Genomic DNA, 19,897 nt, shown 5'->3' on the forward strand with positions numbered 1-19,897 from the left:
CGGGCAGGAGCACTCAGAGCAGGTTCAGGGGAGGGTATGCTGTCAGTTAGACTGGAAAAAAGAGAAGAGATAATAAAGATGAATAAAGAAGATAATGTTGCAAAGATTGGTTAGGACCCTGTTGTGGCAGATTTTAATTTTAAAAATGTGAGCTTAATTTTGTAGGCACCAGGAAGCCATGCCTAAGTCCTTGAGCATATTGGAGATGTGATCAGAACTGCATTTGAAGGAGATTAACCTGGTGAGGTGTGAGGGTGGACTGGGCTGGAGGTCCTGCAGGACTCTCATGCTCCAGGGGAGAAGGCAAGGCATGGTCCCCCACTGTGTCCATCTAGTTAACTATTTCTTTATATTTTTCCATTTCTTCTTTTAAACAAATTACAACAGACTTATCCACCATGCCAGTCTGATTTTCTTCATTTTGGGAGTCAGAGCATTTGGGGGGTTTTAAAGCATTTGATAGACAAGAACAAGGGCATATCATCCCCATCCAGATGTCACCCTGACTTTCAATTTTAGCAACGCTGGAGAGATGGAAATGGTTTGATATGGAGACACACTTGACCTGTTCTATTTTTGCCATGCTTTCAGGCGGCTTCACAAGAACACTGGGTTCCTGCATCGACGAGGGAATTGGAAGGTTTCACGTTCCCTCAGTGGCTTTGGTTTCCCTTCTGACTCCCCAAACTTGGCAAAATTCAGAAAGCATGACCTCCAGGTTTCAGCTGCCTTTATCACAGTATCATGTATTCCCTGGAGTCTTTGTTAATTCTTTACCAGCCCCCAAGCCCGAAGTGACCCCACCTCTATGGTATTTACATTTTCTACCTGAAATTATGATTATCTGTAAAATGAATTTATGTGTCCACGAGCCTGAAATCTCCCTGAGGGCAGGCCAGGTCTGTGTATTCTTAAAACCTTAGTACTCCTTACTCCTTATTCTGTTTCATCAATGTCCATGTTCCTTGAAAGTAGCAGGTACTAATACCTTACATTTGAATAGCACTTAATAGTTTGCATAGACTCTCTGCATATCAGGAAAGGAAAACTTTCTCATTCCCAGTTCTCTTTTGCAGATGAGACCATCGAGACTCAGAGTATTTGAACAGTGCACCTAGGATTGCATAAAATGACAAAGCAGAGATCAAGATTCATTTTTTTCCTTCCAGGTTCATAAATACTCTTTCTACTACACTTCCCTGCCTCATGCTGGCTGATGAATGAGTGAATTTGCGTTTTAGTTAAGATTTTATCTTGGAATTACACAATATTTTAGTGAGGAAAGAACCTGTTGAGATGTCATCACATTCTCTGTAGCATCCTGGGGAGGCACATATGACAAGCTGTGGAGTGCACGGTAGTGTGGAGATTTCCTTGATCCCACTGAAATATTTAAAATTCAGCCATTAATCATAACAGCTGCATTCTTGCTTCAAGTGATCAGCCAGTAATGATTTCGACATTCTGAGTTTTAGAAATTCCCATTAATTGTCCTTAAAAAAGGGCAGGAATGAATAAACTTGACTTCATTTGTGAGGAAAGAATCAATTCCTCTCACTCTGTTAGTTGCTCTTGATCTCCTTTTTTTTTTTTTTTTCTTCAAAATGATTTGATCTAACGTGCAGCTATTTTCTGGACTTGTTTCTCCAGGTCTGAATTGTAATGGCTGAATGTTCTAGATGGCTGTTGGTCCCCGGAATCAACAGGAAGCGATGAGCCCTTTGATAACAGGTGCTTCTGGGAGCAGTCCCTGCTAGCCAGCTTAGCTTCAAAACAGAGCAATGCTAGAAAAGACAAGGACTGGAGGCTGAGAAAGGTAAACACTCGTCAATATTTAGAGTGATAAACTTCTTTAACATTGAGAAGATAGTATTGCTTTAAGATAATGTATGAGTATATATGTATGTATACATAGATGTACATTTGACCGTCCATATCTATGTTCCACATCTTCAGATTCAACAAAATAAAAAGAAATGTAAAAATTTTGAGAAAAATGATAAAAAAATAATAATAATATAATAAAACATAATACAAATAAAAATAATATAGTATAACAACTATTTACCTACCATTTACATTGTATTAGGTACTAGAAGTAATCTAGAGATGATATAGAGTATATGGGAGGATAAGTATAGGTTATATGCAAATACTACTCTATTTTATATTAGGGACTTGGGAATTCATGGATTTTGGTATCTGTGAAGGCTCATAGAACCAATCCTCTGAGGATACCTCTGAGGACAACCATGTGTGTGTGTGTGTTCATGCATGTAGTATATGTGTGTGTCTGTGTCTACGTCCTCTATATCATTACTTTATACAAAAGCTCTCAGATTTTCCATAGTTCCTTCGCTCATTGATTCACAGAATTTGGTATGAATGTGTAGACAACTTTGTATTCTAGTTTGGAGTTTTTCAAAATAGGTTATTTCTCATCTTAATCTGCTGTGTAATGTAATCATTCATTCTTAACAAGTCACTAATAATTTCAGAAAGACTAAACCATTCCAGGTAGACAACATTCAATTGCTCGTAAGTGAGGAGTTTAATTTTCTTTCTAATGGCAACTTTCCCAGGATAATCTCATCAAGTATCTTTTTAATTATTTGTGTTTAGCTGTTTCATAAAAACCTGTGTATTCATTTGCTAGGGCTGCTATAACAAAGTACTGAAAACTGAGAATTGAATGGCTTAAACAATAGAAATGTATTGTCTCACAGTTCTAGAGGCTAGAAGTTCGAGGTCAAGGTGTTGGAAGGGCCATGTTCCCAGATTTCTAGGGACAGAGCCATTCCAGGCTTTTTCCCTACCTTCTAGTAGTTCCTTGGCTTGTAGCAGCATAACTCCAATCTTTACATGGTATTTTCTCTGTGTGCATGTCTACATCCAAATTTTCTCTTTTCATAAGGACACCAGTACAATTTGAGTAGGGGTCTGTATGAGTCTGTTTTCATGCAGCTGATAAAAGCGTACCTGAAACTGGGAAGCAAAAGAGGTTTAATTGGACTTACAGTTCCTCATGGCTGGGGAGGCCTCAGAATCATGGCGGCAGGCAAAAGGTACTTCTTACGTGGCAGCAGCAGGAGAAAATGAGGAAGAAGCAAAAGCTGAAACCCCTGATAAACCCATAGATCTTATGAGACTTATTCACTATCACAAGAATAGCATGGGAAAGACTGGCCCCCAAGATTCAATTACCTCCCCCTGGGTCTCTCCCACAACATGTGGGAATTCTGGGACATACAATTCAAGTTGAGATTTGGATGGAGACACAGCCAAATCATATTATTCTGCCCCTGGCCCCTCCAAATCTCATGTCCTCACATTTCAAAACCAATCATGCCATCCCGACAGTCTCCAAACGTCTTAATTCTTTTCAGCATTAACCCAAAAGTCCGTAGTCCAAAGTCTTATCTGAGACAAGGGAAGTTTCTTCTGCCTATGCGCCTGTAAAATCAAAAGCAGGCTAGTTACTTCCTAGATACAATGGGGGTATTGGGTAAATACAGCCAATCCAAAGGGAGAAATTGGCCAAAACAAAGGGGTGACAGGCTCCATGCAAGTCTAAAATCCAGCGGGGCAGTCAAATTTTAAAGCTTCAAAATGATCTTTGACTCCAGGTCTCACATCCAGGTCACACTGATGCAAGAGGTGGGTTCCCATGGTCTTGGGACCCTGCTCCAGTATGGCCTCTTCTTAACTAACCATATCTATAATGACTCAATTTCCAAATAAGGTCACATTCTGAGGTTTTGGGAGTTAATACTTCAACATGTAGATTTTGAGGGGAGTGGGGAGGACAATTTAACCCATAACGGTATGCCTTCTGACACCCCTACATTCACTTCCTTCTCACATGCAAAATACAGTTATCCCATCCCAGCATCAAGTCAAAGTCTAAAATCTCATTCACATATTATCTAAATTAGGTCTGGGTGGTACTCAGGGTATGATTCATCCCTGGGGCAAAATTCCTCTGTGTCTGTGAACCTGTGATACAAGTTATTTGCTTCTAAAATACAATGGTGTTACAGATATAGGATAGATATTCCATTCCAAAAGGGAGAAATCAGAAGACAAAATAAGGGTTATGGGTTCTAAGTGACCCTGAAACCTAGCAGGGTAAATTCTATTTGATTTTAAGGCTTGAGGATAATCCTCTTTGGTTGAATGTTCCATCCTCTAGGCACGCCAGGGCAGCGACCTCACCCCCTCCACCCTAGGTAATGGTTCTGCCATTTAGAATGGAGGAGGTGGCTTCTCCCTCTGGAACCAAGGAGGTGGCCCCACTCTTGGGGTCTTTCTTCCTTCTTCTTGAAAGATGACATATATCTGTAACCAGACATCTCTATAAGCCCATTTGCTGCCCGTAGAAGCCCAGAAGTCCAGCATCTTTCCTTCGTTTTTGTTTTTTTTTTTTTTTTCCTGTCTCTGTCCCCTTCCATCCAACTTGGCAACATTTTTGTTGAGATGGCTGACTGGGTTCACCTAGTTTCTATAGCAAACACCTGTTCAGCCACACCCTTGGTGCTTCTCCAGAGCATACTTTTTAATTTTTTTGTACTATATCTAAGTTGCAAATTTTCCTGATCTTCAAATTCTGATTTCTTTTTGCTTAGCAGCTCCTGTTTCAATTTATCTTTCTCCTCTCACATTTTAGTGTAAGTAGCAAGGAGAAACCAGGCCACACCTTTAACACTTTGCTTATGAATCTCCTCAGCTAAATAGCCACGTTTACAACTTACAAATTCTACCTTCCACAAACAGTAGAACACAATTCAGCCATGTTCTCTGCCACCTTAAAACCAAAATTGCCTCTCTTAATTACATCTGTAATGACCCTGTTTCCAAATAGGGTCACATTCTGATGTACTGGGGGTTAAGATGTCAACATATGAATTTTTGGAGAACACAATTCAACCCATAACAACCTGCTAAATTTTCACTGTTCTAGAAGGACCTAACTACCCTCTGTCTCAAGATCCACATTATGTTTTTGACTTGGGTATAGTCAATGACAAAATAGCCATCAGAGATGTCAGCAATTAAGCCAGTTAAGTTCTGTGGAACTGATTTCATGATTGTATGAGTTTCCAGGGCAAGGTCTCAGCACTTGCACTGTGCCTGGTCTAGCTGAGTTGGGAAGCATTAAATAATAATAGTCAACATATATTAAGTTCCTATGATATGCGAGGGGCTATACAAGAGTCCTCATAGATATATTACATAATCTTTAGAATAACATTGCAGAGTACTATTTATGATTTCCATTCTAAATATTACAAAACCAAGTTAAAGAAAGTTTAAGAGACTTGTACATGGTCATAGAGAGTACAGCGATCCATGCCTTGCAGTGTCTCAGAAAATTACTGGGGTGGTTGAGTCAGTCTGGAATTGTCTGCAGACCTGGTATCTCATCTGCCTTGGGGAGCTCATCAATACAACCTTATTCACTTTGAGCCTTTAGATCTAGATACCCTGGAATCTTCCCATTTAAAAACAGTTTTTAGTTCTGGTGAGTTTTTCAGCTCATCATCACATCCAGAGATCAAATCGGTGGTCTGATGATCTGGTTGGTACCCAAGTCCCTGCCTTGTTCCTTTTAGCCTCTTCAGGGGACCAGGATGCTGCGCTTGAAAGCCTAGCTACTGAAATGATTCTGTACCTATTTGGAAGAATCTGTTTGTAGTGGAAATTGCTAGCAGACATGGAACTCTGCCTATTTAAGCAGTCTCCCCATAGACCAAGTTCAGCTCAAATCACACCCTCAAATTTTCAGGTCCTCTTGGACATTATGATTGCCACTGCTTGTGTATCCCTTAGGTTCAGTGGGCTTGGCAAGTGAGGGATAAAATCTATTTTGGATAATTAATTAAATATTTTGCGCATGTGTCAATTTAACAGTAATGAATTCCATGGCCATGATTTCTTCCCTCTTAGAGCATTATAATCTCTGCGCAGACTCAGTTAACTCTCTTGTGCCTGAAGTCTTATCATTGAGATCCTGGTGTGCTTCACAGCCATGGCTGCATAAGTGAGACAGAATATATATGCAGGACAAAAGCCCAGAGAACACTTGAGGTGAAATTTGGAGTTCATCTGTTTGCTAAGAAATTTCAGGTTATAGCCACACTAGGTTACTTTGATTCTCATGCATTTCAGTATCCTTGTTTCATTAGGTAATAAAGGGTAGAGGTACAGCTCGTGTTTTGCCTGTGGCAGAGGCCAAAATTTGGAGATACCCATGGGAATGTGTGTCATGTTTGTGAATGTCATCCACCTGTGCTGTGTTTGATAACAACACATCTATTAGGTCAACTTCAAAAGATCATGGCAAACCCTAGTCAAATATCCTGACTTCCCTCACTGGTCCACAATGGATCTCTTATTTCACACGTTCTTCTAAACATGCTTTGATTCTATTTATAAATGGCCTGTACCACCTCAAGGGCTAGTAAGTCCCATAAGTTTCCTACCTGCTGTGTAAAGTTACATTTCCTTTCAATTTTTCCCAAATGGCTTCCTTCCAATTTGGAGGCTGCTCCCTAGTCCCCATGTGTAGGGTTAGCTGAACAAGGCCATGTACAACTTCTCACTCCTCTTAATCATTATCTGAAGAGACTTTGATTGGATTGTTTCTGAGTCCTGATCTTTTCAGACTGAGGAAGCTGTGTCATTTAATACCTTTTCTAACACAACAGAGGCTGCCTACCCTTGATCATCTGGCTTTCCTTCACAACGGGTCTGCTGTGGTTGTTAAAGCTCTAGAAGTGTGGCACCCAGGACAGCAGGGGTCCTCCCAGGCAGGACCCCCCACCTGCACTCCTTGCCAGCAATAATGAAATCTCTTGGCCCCATCTTCCTCAGTTCTTATTCCCGCAAAGATTCCTTTAGCCAGAAGAGTGTCCCTCTGAGAATTCTAAAGCAGCTAACATCCCACAAAAGGGGAAGCAAATTTCCTCTGGGGTCACTTCATTTGCTGTCATTCCAAGCGTCTGATTATAGATTCTGAAGTTCTGAAAGCCCCCGAAGAGTGGAATCACCTGCCGAGAAGCTGCATGGCTAGCCAGGGAGAGTCTCTTGATGCGGGCTTTATTTCAAGTGTGAGGACCTGGTTTATTAGAAGCAGTAGGGGAAAAACTCACACCTGAGACTTCTCACATGCTTGTGAAATTCAGATATGAGAAGAAACATTGTTGGGATCAATCAGAATCTGCTGGCCACCTGGCTGGAGGGAGATGGCCGAGGAGGCAAATGGTGAAGACTTTGAATATTCTGCCTTGAATAAAGTGCCCTGGCTCCCTGGGGTTTGGACAAGGATGAATGAAACCTGCTTTGGCTTGTTCTGACATCCAGTCCCTGGAGCGAATGGCATCTGCAGCGGGAGGCAGGGGATTCTGTTCTTCCTTTTTAATAGGAGCCCTTGTGGTGCCTGGTTTAGAATGTCTCAACCCTGCCATTCCAGCTCCCTTTAAAAGGTGGCTTGTCAACACGGAATGTTGGGTGAGCCTTGAAAAGGTAGGCTTGTTCTTGGCAAAATTCTGATTTAAAATTAAGTTTTCCTCCATACTTTCAACTGAAGATCAACTCAAAGACTTGACTTCACTAAGTGTGGGCCAATGAGAAAGAAAATTAAAAATCTGCTGCCCCTGACTTTTAGGGAACATTCCCCAAAGTGACACTATTTTATGTTCAACCACTTGTAGGTAAAGAAACCCAAATAGAGAGGTAAGGAAGACAGGGGTAGAGAGGAAAGTCGATGAAAGTGCTAACACTAGCATTGCTTTCAGGTCAGGCAAATCCAATTACTTCTAGCTAGCTGTGTGATCTTGGGCAAGTTAATTAATCTCTCAGGGATAATGATACCTATTGTACCAGGTTGGTATGAGAAATAAATGTAGTATTTACACAAGGTGCAACACACAGTAGGTACATAATAAATGTTCTTTTTTCATTTTCGGAGACACTATTAAAGATCCTTCTACAAAGAAAATGCTTGCCGAAATGTAATTGCTATTAAATGCTCTCCCCCCAAAAAAATTAAACAAAGAGATAATGTGTGATTATCTGTTTGTTTTACTTTTAGGGGGGCATGCTATAGAATGAAGATGTTTGAATCAACAGCAATATGTTCATGAGGAAGTTAGGTTGTAACTATAGAAGGCAGGTGAATGGGCAGTCCTTATGTCCTTTCTCAGGAGAGCCTCCACAGATACTGGGCAGGATGTCATTTAAGGATACATGCCAGATCTGTGACAGAGGTCCTCTGTGAGGACACGTTGAGGAAAAGGTGTTTCACTTCACGGGTGTTAATAATGGGACAAATGTTAGAACAGCGTATATTGGTTGCATATAATTTGCTACTAATATAGAAGGTGATTACATTTATTTTTAAATTTTTGGCAAGTGAAAACATGCCCTAGAGAAAATAGCAAGAGAGGAAAACATGGATAGAAGTTGCAGAACTCAGAGGCCTTGATTACTTGAGAACAAAAGAAGAATGTCTTGTGATGGGTAAAACAGAACCCAACCACCAACCTGGGCTATAAGACGGCCCCAGATCTGTCTGCTATGGGTAGCCTTGACTCCTGCTACTATTATTCCACACCAAGCCCTGTCATTTTCGGGGACACCTGCCCAAATGTTCTTCTTTTCTCTCCCCATGTGGCCTTTGTTTCCAGCATCCCAGGCTTACATAGGAGATCCCTCTTGTGTTTCTTTGGTAACACATTTCATGTGTTATTCTGTTCATCTTGGGGAGGCACTCACTTTAAGAAAAAGAATATAAAATTAGGCCTAAAAATATTTATTTAGAATGAGAGAAGAAATCATAACAACTTACACATTTAAAAGCTGGGAAATACCAGACATCGCAAACTTTGGGGAAATTGTTCATTATTTTAATCAATAAATCAACTGATAAACCTCTTTCCTTTATATTCTTTTGGTTTCATACTCTGATTACTTTTTCCTAGGATAGTGATCTTATAATATTGCAGAGAAAGCAGAAGGATAATTTGTTCTTTATCATAGTTGATTGAAAATTATTTTCATTATTTGTGATGCAGAAGAGTTTCCTTCAACTTCACAACTCATCACATAAATTTTTAAAGGACCAGCCCAAAATGGCAGCATAGAGCAAGCTGGCTTCACTCTCCTCCACAGAAAACTCAAAACAAATATACAGCATTGGGATTTTCATCAGCAACAACCCAGACTCAACTATGAGAATGAGATAGCCCCAGAGAAATAATACAATTGTGAGCAAACAATAGGATAATTGGACTCCACAACTTCAACATTCCTCCCCAACATTCTGCTCAGCACCAAGCATGTGGAAAATCTCCCCACCAACTGGTTTCTACACTGGAAAAAGTGAGATTGAGGTGGTCAACCAGCTTCTCCACCATCCTGGGTGTACTTGCAGGAGGTCTATCTTGCCCTTACCCCACAAAGCATCATGACTGTCTGAAGGGAGAAAGAACTGTCCCCGAGGACAGCCAGAGACAAAGGGAGAAGGTAGGATGACTATCCCCAATCCTGGAAAATCCGCTGTGTAACTTGGCCAAATGAGATGCCTCGTCAGAGTGGCTGCTTAGCAGCACCATGCCATAGGAGGTACGTTCTGCAGGTCCCCTGGGCATGAACCCCTAAACCAGTCTTCCCACCCTGCTGAGATAATGCCTGTGGGACCTCGCCAATTCAGGACAGGAAGTGCTCTAATCATTTACCGGAGCCAAGGCGAACCTGGGTTTAAGGTATCACCTAGAGCCAAAAAGGAGGCAGTGACTTAGTGGTAAAGATTCACTAAGAGAATATATCCAATAAAAACCCAACAAGATGGATAGGGAAAACTGGAATACATACTGATCCTTCAATGCAAAGACATAGATGCATACCCTCAAGAAACAACAGCAGAGAACCCTGACCTCCCCGAAAGGACAAAGCAAAAATCCAGTGACTTGGTCCCAAGGAGGTGGTGATTTGTGAGCTCTCTCACCATGAATTCATGTAAATTGTTAAGATTTTCATCAAGTTTGGGAAAACATCAAGCTTCTTTCCTGTGTGAACTGTAAGATTTCAGGGCATTTCACTTTTTTGGTTCATGGATTAACTCCCCATACTCCTTGAACTGATGATGTTAGGACTGTTCCTAGAAGTGCCCATGGCCAGTGATCATTCAATTATGCTTGGGAGTGACCACATTCCACATAAAAAGACTTCGCTAAACTGAAATGTGTTTCCCTAACTCAGCTTCCCAGAAGTTACATCCTCCAAGTGCCCAAGATTCCTCCAGTAGCCTTTAATTCTGAGGGGGGAAGATCATGGCGGGTAAATTGGATTAGGAAGCAATACCAGTAAACTAACTGAAGTCAAACTATCTTTTGCAAATTTTATAAAAATTATATAACCTTGAGCTTTATCAGCATCATGGATAATCTGCCTCTGTCCCTTTGTCTCTAGAATTGCCCATCTGGCATCTGGTAGAAGGTCAGTTGGGTGAATCAGGGTTACTCCAAGTCCTTCTTTACTTTCTAGCCCCTCTAATGCTTTTCCCTCTCCTCCCTCTATCCAGTTTCTGCTCAGCCTTTGAGGCCCAGCTCATGTACATGTCTTCTACCATGACCACCTGGTCCTGTATTGTTCACATTGATTTCTCCCCTGCCACTGTCATATTTCCAGTTGAGACAGGGAAACGTGGAGGCAGGGACACCTAACACAAATAATTCTTGACAAATGGACTTGAAAATCCATCTGTTTCCTATGGTTAACTAATTGCTGAGTGTCATCTTGACCTGAACCACTCAGTAGAACCAGATGTTCTCCAAGTTATTTTAAGGATTGTTTCATAAATGTAATTTTGACTCTTTTTTTCCAAAGATAAAGGAAAGCCTGCTGGGCTATTGCTCTCTGCCTACAGATTATACAGGAGAGAAAAGCCTCTCATAGATGACTGACTTCTAAAGCAGATGTGCCAAGTTCCTTGGGCTAAAAACTCTTTAGTTGGAAATGATCAGGGCATTTTTAATATGAGTTTTCAGAATGTGTACTTTGAGCAATGCTAATAATGATCAGTGTGATGGTGACTTGGTTTAAGGGTTTCCGGGATTTCAAGTGCTAATAAAACTGCCCAGAGGAACATGAACTTCACCTGATATAGCAGAACTAATGAAGGACTCGGCTCACAAAGTATCCCTTGTCAGAGCGGAAGTATTTGTGTGTGGCCTCATCCAACGAGGCATTTGACAAGGACAGAAATAGAAAACCGTTTGTGGCCACCTGCCAGAGATTTTCCTGGTGTCTTGGTTTATTATTCCTGCTATTGTGCTTCATTCTTTCCTAAAAATCTTTTTTTTCCCCTCTTTGCCTTTTCAGTTGGCTTCAGCACCTTTGTGAGTTTTCATCAGCACATTTCATTCTTTATGGAACAATGAAAATATAAGAGAGGGATAAATGAGGGAATGAGTCTATTAGTAATTGTGATGGGAAGTTGGGGGAATTGCGTTGGCTTCCCTGTTGTTCATCTAAATCACGTTGTTCATTTTCTTTGACACATGCAAGAGGGAGATGAGGGCTCCTGTATTTAAATGAAGAACCGTGAGCATCCAGGCTCCTCTCTGAGTTAGGATGAAAATTATTATTTATTCAGTACCCACTATGGGTTGGGCTAGGTGTTTAGCACTGAGGACAAAAGGAAAAGACAAATTTGTTGTCCAGGGAGCTTAGAATCTCTCGAGCCTGAAGTTTGCCATCCTTACAGCGCAATGGCTGCAATCCTTAACGGCACACCTTCTGTGTGCTAGGAATGGTGAGAGATCCAGAGAGGTCAGGCAGACTCTGCCCAAAGAGGGCAGGCCAGGCAGAAGGTGGCAACGCCAGAGAGTATTCAGGCCTGAAGTCCCTGGGAAGACAGTGGGAAATCAGCGTGGGCTGGTAAGGGAGAGAAAGTACAGAAGAGAAACCTCGTGCTCCATTTATCCTGTTTAGCTCACAGCAGCCCTAAGAGGGGGATAGTATCCTAATTAAAATAGGAGAAGTTCTGCCTCAGAGAGGTCGATGACTCTTCTCAGTGTCACACAGCTGGCTGCAGAGCTTCTTGAAAGCCAGGAGTGTCTTATGCATCTGTGTATCTTGAAAATGTCGTGATACAGAGGTAATGCCCGATCAGTCCTTGGGAATTAAAGAAGTGATGAAGTGCTGAGAGCAGGTTTCAAACTCAGCCCTATCTGAATGCAAGGTCTGTGGTCTTCCCTCTATTCCACGGTGGGTTCCACTGACAGAACCGGAGGCAGAATTGGAGGATGTGGCGTTGCCACCTTCTGCCTGGCCTGCCCTCTTTGGGCAGAGGCTGCCTGACCTCTCTGAATCTCTCACTATTCCTGGCACACGGAAGCTGGGCAGTTAAGGATTGCAGCCACTGCGCTGTAAGGATGGCAAACTTCAGTCAGGCTAGAGAGATTCTAAGCTCTGTAAGGACAATGGATTTGTCTCATCTTGAGTAAACAACTTAAACAGATTGAAATCCAGGTTTAAGCCTCTTGCGGTTCAGTGATAGTGGGGATTTCTATAGATCCCTTGGAGACACAGGACTGACACCAAGGAGTGAGTTCAGGGCTCAAGAGGAGACCCTAGCACCATGGGGAGTGGAGAAGGAACTGAGATGGATACACAGAGAGAAGGAGAAAGTCCCAGGTGTGGGGAAGTGATCTTCTTGGCATTGTTTGGATGGTTCAGATTGGGTGGTGCCTTGGAGATCATTCAGCATGCCACCTCATTTTGCAAGTGAGCAAACTGAGAACTGAGAGTTTAGGTAACTACTTGAGGTACATGGCAGTCAGGGGCTGAGCTGATGCGAGAACCGTGGTTCATGGGCCCCTATACCTCCCTTTTTTATGATTTCTTCATAGTTCCCCTGAACAAATATTTAATGTGTCTACTGTCACTGGTGTGCATCTTTCCTTTGTATTTGTCTCCTTTAAGTAGAGAGTAAGGACACCTAGACAAGCATTAAAACCCAAGAAAGGGCCCTGTTTTGTTTTGCACCATTCCCGTAGTGCAAATTATATGGTCATTGGTCTCTAAAAAGATGAGACATGGAGATCTTGTCACATAGCGTCCAGTATTTAGCATGAGTCTCCATTTGATTTTACATAAATACTGCAAGGATCTGAGGGAATGATGCAATAAAGAATATCCTGTGTACAAATTTGATAAGCTCTTAACAATATGGTGCCTGACAGCCTCTCACTTAAAGAGAAGACATCCTGTCAATCAGCATGAAGCATGCTAAAATCTCTGCTGCTGTGAAGTTCTTTATGCCTGCAAAGCAGCTTTCTTCTCTCCAACTCTAAGCGTCTTTAATATAATATGCCAACTGTAGCAATTGGAAGCATAACGAACAGTAAGTTGCTTTCTTACTCTCAATAACTTGTTATTCCCCTGACACCAGCAAGACTCTGGCTTCTGAGTGTTGCATTTGCGCTTTTTCCATCCTCCATCCTCCACTGTCTACCCAACTTGGAGTGCAGGGCAGAAGCAAACTTCCATGAATCAGGCCTTTGCCCTGACTGTGCATAGTGTCAGATACTTTCTTATTTACTTAATCCTCACAATAGTCTTGGAAGGGTGGTAAGTGAGAGGTATAACAGTGTCCCCATGGTAGAGATCAGGAAACTGAATATTATGGAGTGAATTATGTTCCCCCCAAAATTCATAGGTTGAAGCCCTAACCCTCAGTGTGACAGTATATGAAAATAGGCCTTTAAAGAGGTAATTAACGTTAAATGAGATCATAATGGGTGGGGCCCTAATTCCATAGAACTGGTGTCCTTACAAGAAGAGGGAGAGAGTGCAGGAGCACAGGTGTGAAGAGAGAAAAGGACTTGTGAGGACACAGCGAGAAGACAGCCATTTGCAAGCCAAGGAGAGAGGTGTTGGGAGAAACCAGACCTGCCAACACCTTGATCTTGGACTTCCAGCCTCCAGAACAGTGAGTAAATAAATGTCTGTTGTTTAGGTCACCCAGTTTTTGATATTTTGTTTATGGCAATCTGAACACACGAATACGCTGAGGCTCAGGGAAATTAAATCAATAGCACAGAAATGCTATTCTCCCACTGAGAACCTGGAGAAGCCCTCTGAGACAGAAACACGGACTCAGGGGACTTGAGTTTGCATCCAGGCTCTATCACTAATGAGCTGTGTGACATAGGAGAGTTACTGCCTGTCTCTAGGCTCATTTCCTCGTCTCTTACAAAAAAAAAAAAAAAAAAAAAAAAAAAAAGAAGTGAAATAAGAATAATTGACCTTTGGTATCCTTTCCAACCCTTGAAATTCTGTCTATCAACATTTTCTTCTAGGCCTCAATTCCTCATCTGTAAAAAGGAATAATAACACCTACCGTAAATAGCCTGAAGAATGTAAAGAGAATCTAATGAGTTATAGGACTAGGGAAGGACTAAGTATAAGATAGGTGTAGAACATGATCTGCCTGGGCCCAAGTCCCAGCTGGGCCCCTTTCTAACCTAGGTTCCTTGGACAAGTGCACATACTATTTTGAAGCTTCTCTTAACTCACCTTCTAAATGGGCCAAATAATACTCCTTAGGGAGCTGCTACAAAGAACAAATTAGATGCTCTGTGGACCATGCTCAACAGAGAGCAGAGCCCATCCCATTCTCTGTAGTGTCAGTGATTTTTATTGTTATTATGGCCCCAGAATGGTGGGCTTGTCTGCAGTGAGCCCTGTTAGAGTTATCAGGGTCAGGCTTCAGTTCCAATTCCAGTGCCTACTTCCCTGTGAGCATGGGCAAATTGCTTAGCCTCTGGGATTTTTGAGGTTCTAAGAATTCTGAGTGTTAGGTTAGTGCCTACTGTACCGATGATAAATTGAGATAAAGCACGGAATGTGCTTTGTCAATTATAAAGCTGTATATAAATGTGAGGAATTACTGTTATGAGCAAGGATCATTTCCTCTGTTTTCTGCCAATACTGTATATCTACTGCCAAGAGCCTTGCTCAGAGATGCTTGAAAAATGGGGAGTGTGGAAGGAATGGAAGGCAAATGCTTACTGTAGTTATAATAGCACACAGAGGTGTCATATTAAACAGAATTAATGATAAACTTGGAGAGGGTGGCAAGGAACGTGTTCCAAAGTATCCCCCTCCCCCATCATTGCTAGAGAGTGTCTCAAGGCAGGAAAGTGTTGACAGGACAAACACCTGCAGAGTGCTTCTAGCCAGTCCAGATAAAGCTGGGATACCTTTGTTAGATAAACACTCTGCCCAGTGGCTGCCAGAAAGGTCACTGGTGAGAAAGGGGAAGGTGATCTGTTTTTTTCCTACCTGGCATATGAAAGTCAGACTTTTTGAGGTTAGGCCTGTGGTGACTGGTTGTGGCCTATCTGGAACATCAAAGGGTCAGGCACATGGCAGGATGAGGCCTATAAGGACCCTCATGGCCAGTGGAGAAGGTGAGGTCAGAGCCTTCTAGGACCAGGGGTTCCTGCCCAACATAGCTTTCCAACATAGATGGGGTCCACCTGCCCACTCCTCCTTCCTCTTCGTGGACACAGGGGTTATGGGAAGGTGTTGGATGGGGGTTGGAACCAGTAATGTGGGGCTTGGGATGTTGCAGAAATTTTGGCTATAGGCATTCTTTTCTAAGCTTCTCTCTTTGAATCAGATTGGTTCAAGATATTTGCTGACTTTCATGGCATGAGGAACACTGTGAGACCCATAAAATGTCCTAAGATTGCTATTCAATAGCTTCTATCTTAATTTATATTAACTGTCTTTGAAGTGTTTTGAAATAAACTCTTTCACATACACATTTTCACAAATTATTTCTTACCTACACTTTGTGCAAGGTACTGTAATATTTTCTATGCTATTTGATTTTATTTAAAAAATGTTGATCAAGACCCACTCAATTAAAGTCATGATGTACAAAAAGTTTGCAACCCTCAGCTTGGAACCACAGGAATATTCTATGGTCATCCAGAGATACCGCAATGTCCTGCGAACAGTCATTGAGCTGTGCCTTTGTGATGTGTGCACCTTCTGAAACAGGATGACAATGTAGAAAGACCATAGGCTTTGGTGTTAGACCTGAAGGCCAATGCGCTCCCTTCCTGACTTAAGCCCCCTTTTCCTTATAATGCCTACTTTAAAGAGGAGTTGTAAGGACAGAGTGATCAAGTGTGTGTGAAAATGCCTGACATAGTCTGGCCCAAAGTAGGACTTCAACAAACATTAACTCCCTTCTTATTTCTAACCAGTTGAGAGTCAAAGTCCCTGACAATACTTGCAGTTTTTTAGAACATCTGTCCTTGCTACGTCCGCCTGTTAGCTTCAGAGAGCCTTTGAAGGAAAACTAAAGAGTTGCTTCTCTGCACTGATTGCTTTGAGGGGCTTCTTTAGGGTTGAATTTCAATAATCTTAGAGTTGCTAGGGGAGCTTAAATATTGTTTGCTCTCAAAGAACTCAGTGGCTAGGGATCTTGCTATATAGAAAGATGATTTTTTTTTAATTAATTTTTTTTTTTGCCTTGGTTAGATGTCTTTTCTGGTTAAGAGGCTGTTTTGCAAACACATCAAGAAGAGATGGTATCTGAACTCAAGACAAGAGAAAACTTACCAGCAGCTGAGTCAATAAAAGCCTTGTAGCACCTGGTGAGCAGTTAGGTAAAATGCATCTGAGCCCTCCTTGTCTGATTTCAGATTTTTGTATCCCATGTTTGACTTCCCGTGACACATCCTTGCTTACCACCTGTACTCAGTATAACTTAGTTATCACTCCCTTCCTGTTTCCTAGACACATCATAGAAGAGTCCAGGGTGGACTGTTTTAGAGGAAAGAGTAGTCTGTTTTATGCTCCTTGTCATTTTGTAACTCACCAGCACTTGCTCCTTTCACTTTGTGGCTGGTGCTCTGAGACCATCATCCTCTCAAGGTTCTCTGCTGCCACTTCAAGCTAACCACAGGAGATGAAGAGCAAAAGCAACACTGTCCTCCCCACCACTCATTAGCCCAAGTATGGGCACAGGCTTCCCCACCACATCCCAGGACTCTTGTGTTTAACACACTTGAGTACTTGAGGACCAGGGAGCACTAGGGGGATGGGAAGTGAAGACTTGTTCAGATGCTCTGCTCCCGAAGACCATCAGTGACATGCACCATCCTATGTGATGGGAAGGGCCAATGCCTTAATTCATTTAGAGCAGAACCCCCCGCCTCCATTTCATCTTCTCTCTTACTTCAACTCTGCCTCCCCACATATCTGCCTCCTTTGGCACTTCCTCTTACTGATATCCCAATGAACCCTCCACTCAGTTTATGATGCAATAGCTTCTCCCTCCAAATGACCTGCTTTGTCATGCAGATCAGTTTAGTTCTTTGTTTCAGTCCCTTTCCTTCTTTGCAAAAAACCCACAGCAGACCCATAACTTCAAAAATTGTCTTCACTCCTGAGATAAGTTTTTTCACTCCTAGAATTTGGAAATACTCACTGTGTTTTGTTTTGGTTTTGTTATTATGCTTAGGAAGATTATTAGTTGATGCCTTTTGCGTGGGCTATCTGTAACAACCTCCACGCCCACCCCTGAAGTTATCTGCTGGGTCTCAGGTGGTTTCTGATGCCAAATCTTGTTTGTCTATTCCCAGCTGGTGAGCCCCTGGAATGGATAGAAACTACAGAGGAATAGACTTTGTTCTACGTAAGAAAGGATGAGTCATGGTAATAGTTAGGGTGAGAGAGGATGTCTGAGCAAAACTATAGCAGCCAGAGGCTGGTTACCATGAAGCAGGACTGAAAATCAAATATAATCTTATCCTAAGTGGCATCCCACTGGCACTAGGTAATAACAATAGTTGGATCTCCTGTCAGGAAATATCCAAAAAGCAGAGATGTCTGGCATATGTGGAGGACATTAGATGCATTAATATGTTATTAGGAGATGATAGGAGCAAATATTCAAGCCAGGGACTTGGCTCTTATCAGTAGGGCTCTTGGTGCATTAGGAGAGAAATTACCTCTTCACTTGAGATGCACAGCGTGTGTTCAGACCTGTAAGTCTGGTTTGGAGTCACAAATGGAGATGTGCTGAAGTTGACAGAGGTGACAGCTCCTCACATATGGAAAACTGAATAATAACAACAATTCCATTTGTGAAGATGGGCTGGAAATTATGTTTTCAATTTTGATGCAAGGCAGGGGCTGAGACAAACAGCTTCAAATTGGAGTTTGCCTAGGCTATTTTCCTTTTTAAGTGACAAAGGAAATAATGGTTGATGAAGTTGCCTTTAGGGGATTTGGGAAAGATTCTTTCTACTATTAAGAATATGAGATTTCACATGGAAGCTATTAATTACTACTAGCCATTTGATAAATGCAGCATTTACTGATTTAACTCTGTCAAACACTCTGTTGCCCACACTGCTCTGAACAGCATAGTTGTAAATACAGATTGCTGATATTCATGGAGGAATATATGCTTATAAAAGGCTTAAGTTGGCTTCTGTTTTTGTTCTTGTTTTTCAATGGATGGTGTGATGGGACTATGAATGTAAATAAATATATGGTTTACATTACTTCAAAAAATGAATATCAAGCCAGACTGGCTTTAAAGGAGGGAAACACAGAATCTTGAGTCCTAATCTCAAAAAGGATAAAATATTTACATAATTACTTTGTCTTGAAACTAAAGTTACTTCTTTTGATTTCAACCAATTATAAGAGAGTCCCTAAGAGCTTGGGCTCTTGAACCAGAGGCAAACGAGCATGAGCCCCTGTTCTATCTTGGTTTCCAGTTCTTGTGTAGATGGCTTGTTAACATGGCTATTGACTTCCACTCCTAAATCAAGCCTAGATTCAACCTTACAACAGCAGTTTTCTACCTTTTACATTAGAATCACCTAAAGAGTTTTAAAAAAGCACTGAGGCTAAGTTCTGCTCTAAGTTTGGAGAAGCAGGCATCTAACAAGCCAGTTCTCCCATAAACAAAATCTATAAATCCTAGACAAACTCTCTAAAACAATTCCTTGAAGGCTTTCAAGACTGAAATCAGATAAGTAGATTTTAGAGACGTGCTGAATCTCAAAGCAAGCAACTTCCACAGAGTAAGTTCCATGGCTCTGTGGCAGCTAAAATTCTAAAACAAACCCCTCTGAAGTTTTGGACAGAGGAACCACTTGAAAGAGCTCAGATCAACCAGGGCAGCCAGAGTATGAGGGGGAAACCCTGAAAAGAAAAGAACTAAAAAAGAGAAGCTCCAAATTCTGTGTTCAAACTCAGTCCAAGTTTCTGGCTGAGTTTCATGAATGCATGGGACAAATTGGAAGCATAATACAGCTAAAGCTTAAAGAACAGAACTGAGGTCTGAACGCTGTCTCCCCACCTCAAGTGTGATAGTTTCTAGTCTAAGTTGAATCAAATTAGTAGTCTACTAAAACAAAAATGCCTATACTCTTTGGATAAATATAACATAATCCAGAGTATTTACAACTTAATATTTACAACATCTAGGATACAATCCAAAATTGCTCAACATATTAAGAACCAGGAAACTATGGCCTGGTCTCATGGGAAGAAACAATTAACAGATGCTAATCTCTACATAATAGTTTGCAAGGGCTGCCTTAACGAACAACTATAAGCTAAGTACCTTAAAACAACAGAAATTTATTCTCTCACAATTTTGGAGGTCAGAAGTCTGAAATCAACATGTCAGCAGGGTTGCTTCCTTCTGGAAGCTCTGAAGGAGACTCCTTTCCTTGCCTTTCTCCTCACTTCTGGTGGTTTCCAGCAATCCCTGGCATTTCTTGGCATGGGGTTGCATGAATCCAATCTCTGTCTCCATCTTCACATGACCTTCCTCTCTGCATCTCCATGT

The 19,897-nt window shown here is 41.6% G+C and overlaps 1 protein-coding gene across 1 annotated transcript in view; it reads left to right on the top strand.

Moving 5' to 3' along the window:
• Positions 1-707: 707 nt before the first annotated feature.
• LOC105489235 (uncharacterized) overlaps positions 708-19,897 on the top strand; it is a 70,497-nt gene continuing 51,307 nt past the window's right edge. Inside the window, exons 1-3 of the mRNA XM_071099251.1 lie at positions 708-811; positions 9,282-9,525; positions 13,826-13,996. Coding sequence (XP_070955352.1) covers positions 708-811; positions 9,282-9,525; positions 13,826-13,996 — 519 coding nt within the window. The remainder of the gene's footprint in view (positions 812-9,281; positions 9,526-13,825; positions 13,997-19,897) is intronic.

The sequence above is a fragment of the Macaca nemestrina genome, chromosome 7 (genome assembly GCF_043159975.1).
Source record: "Macaca nemestrina isolate mMacNem1 chromosome 7, mMacNem.hap1, whole genome shotgun sequence".
Classification (NCBI taxonomy): Eukaryota; Metazoa; Chordata; class Mammalia; order Primates; family Cercopithecidae; genus Macaca; species Macaca nemestrina.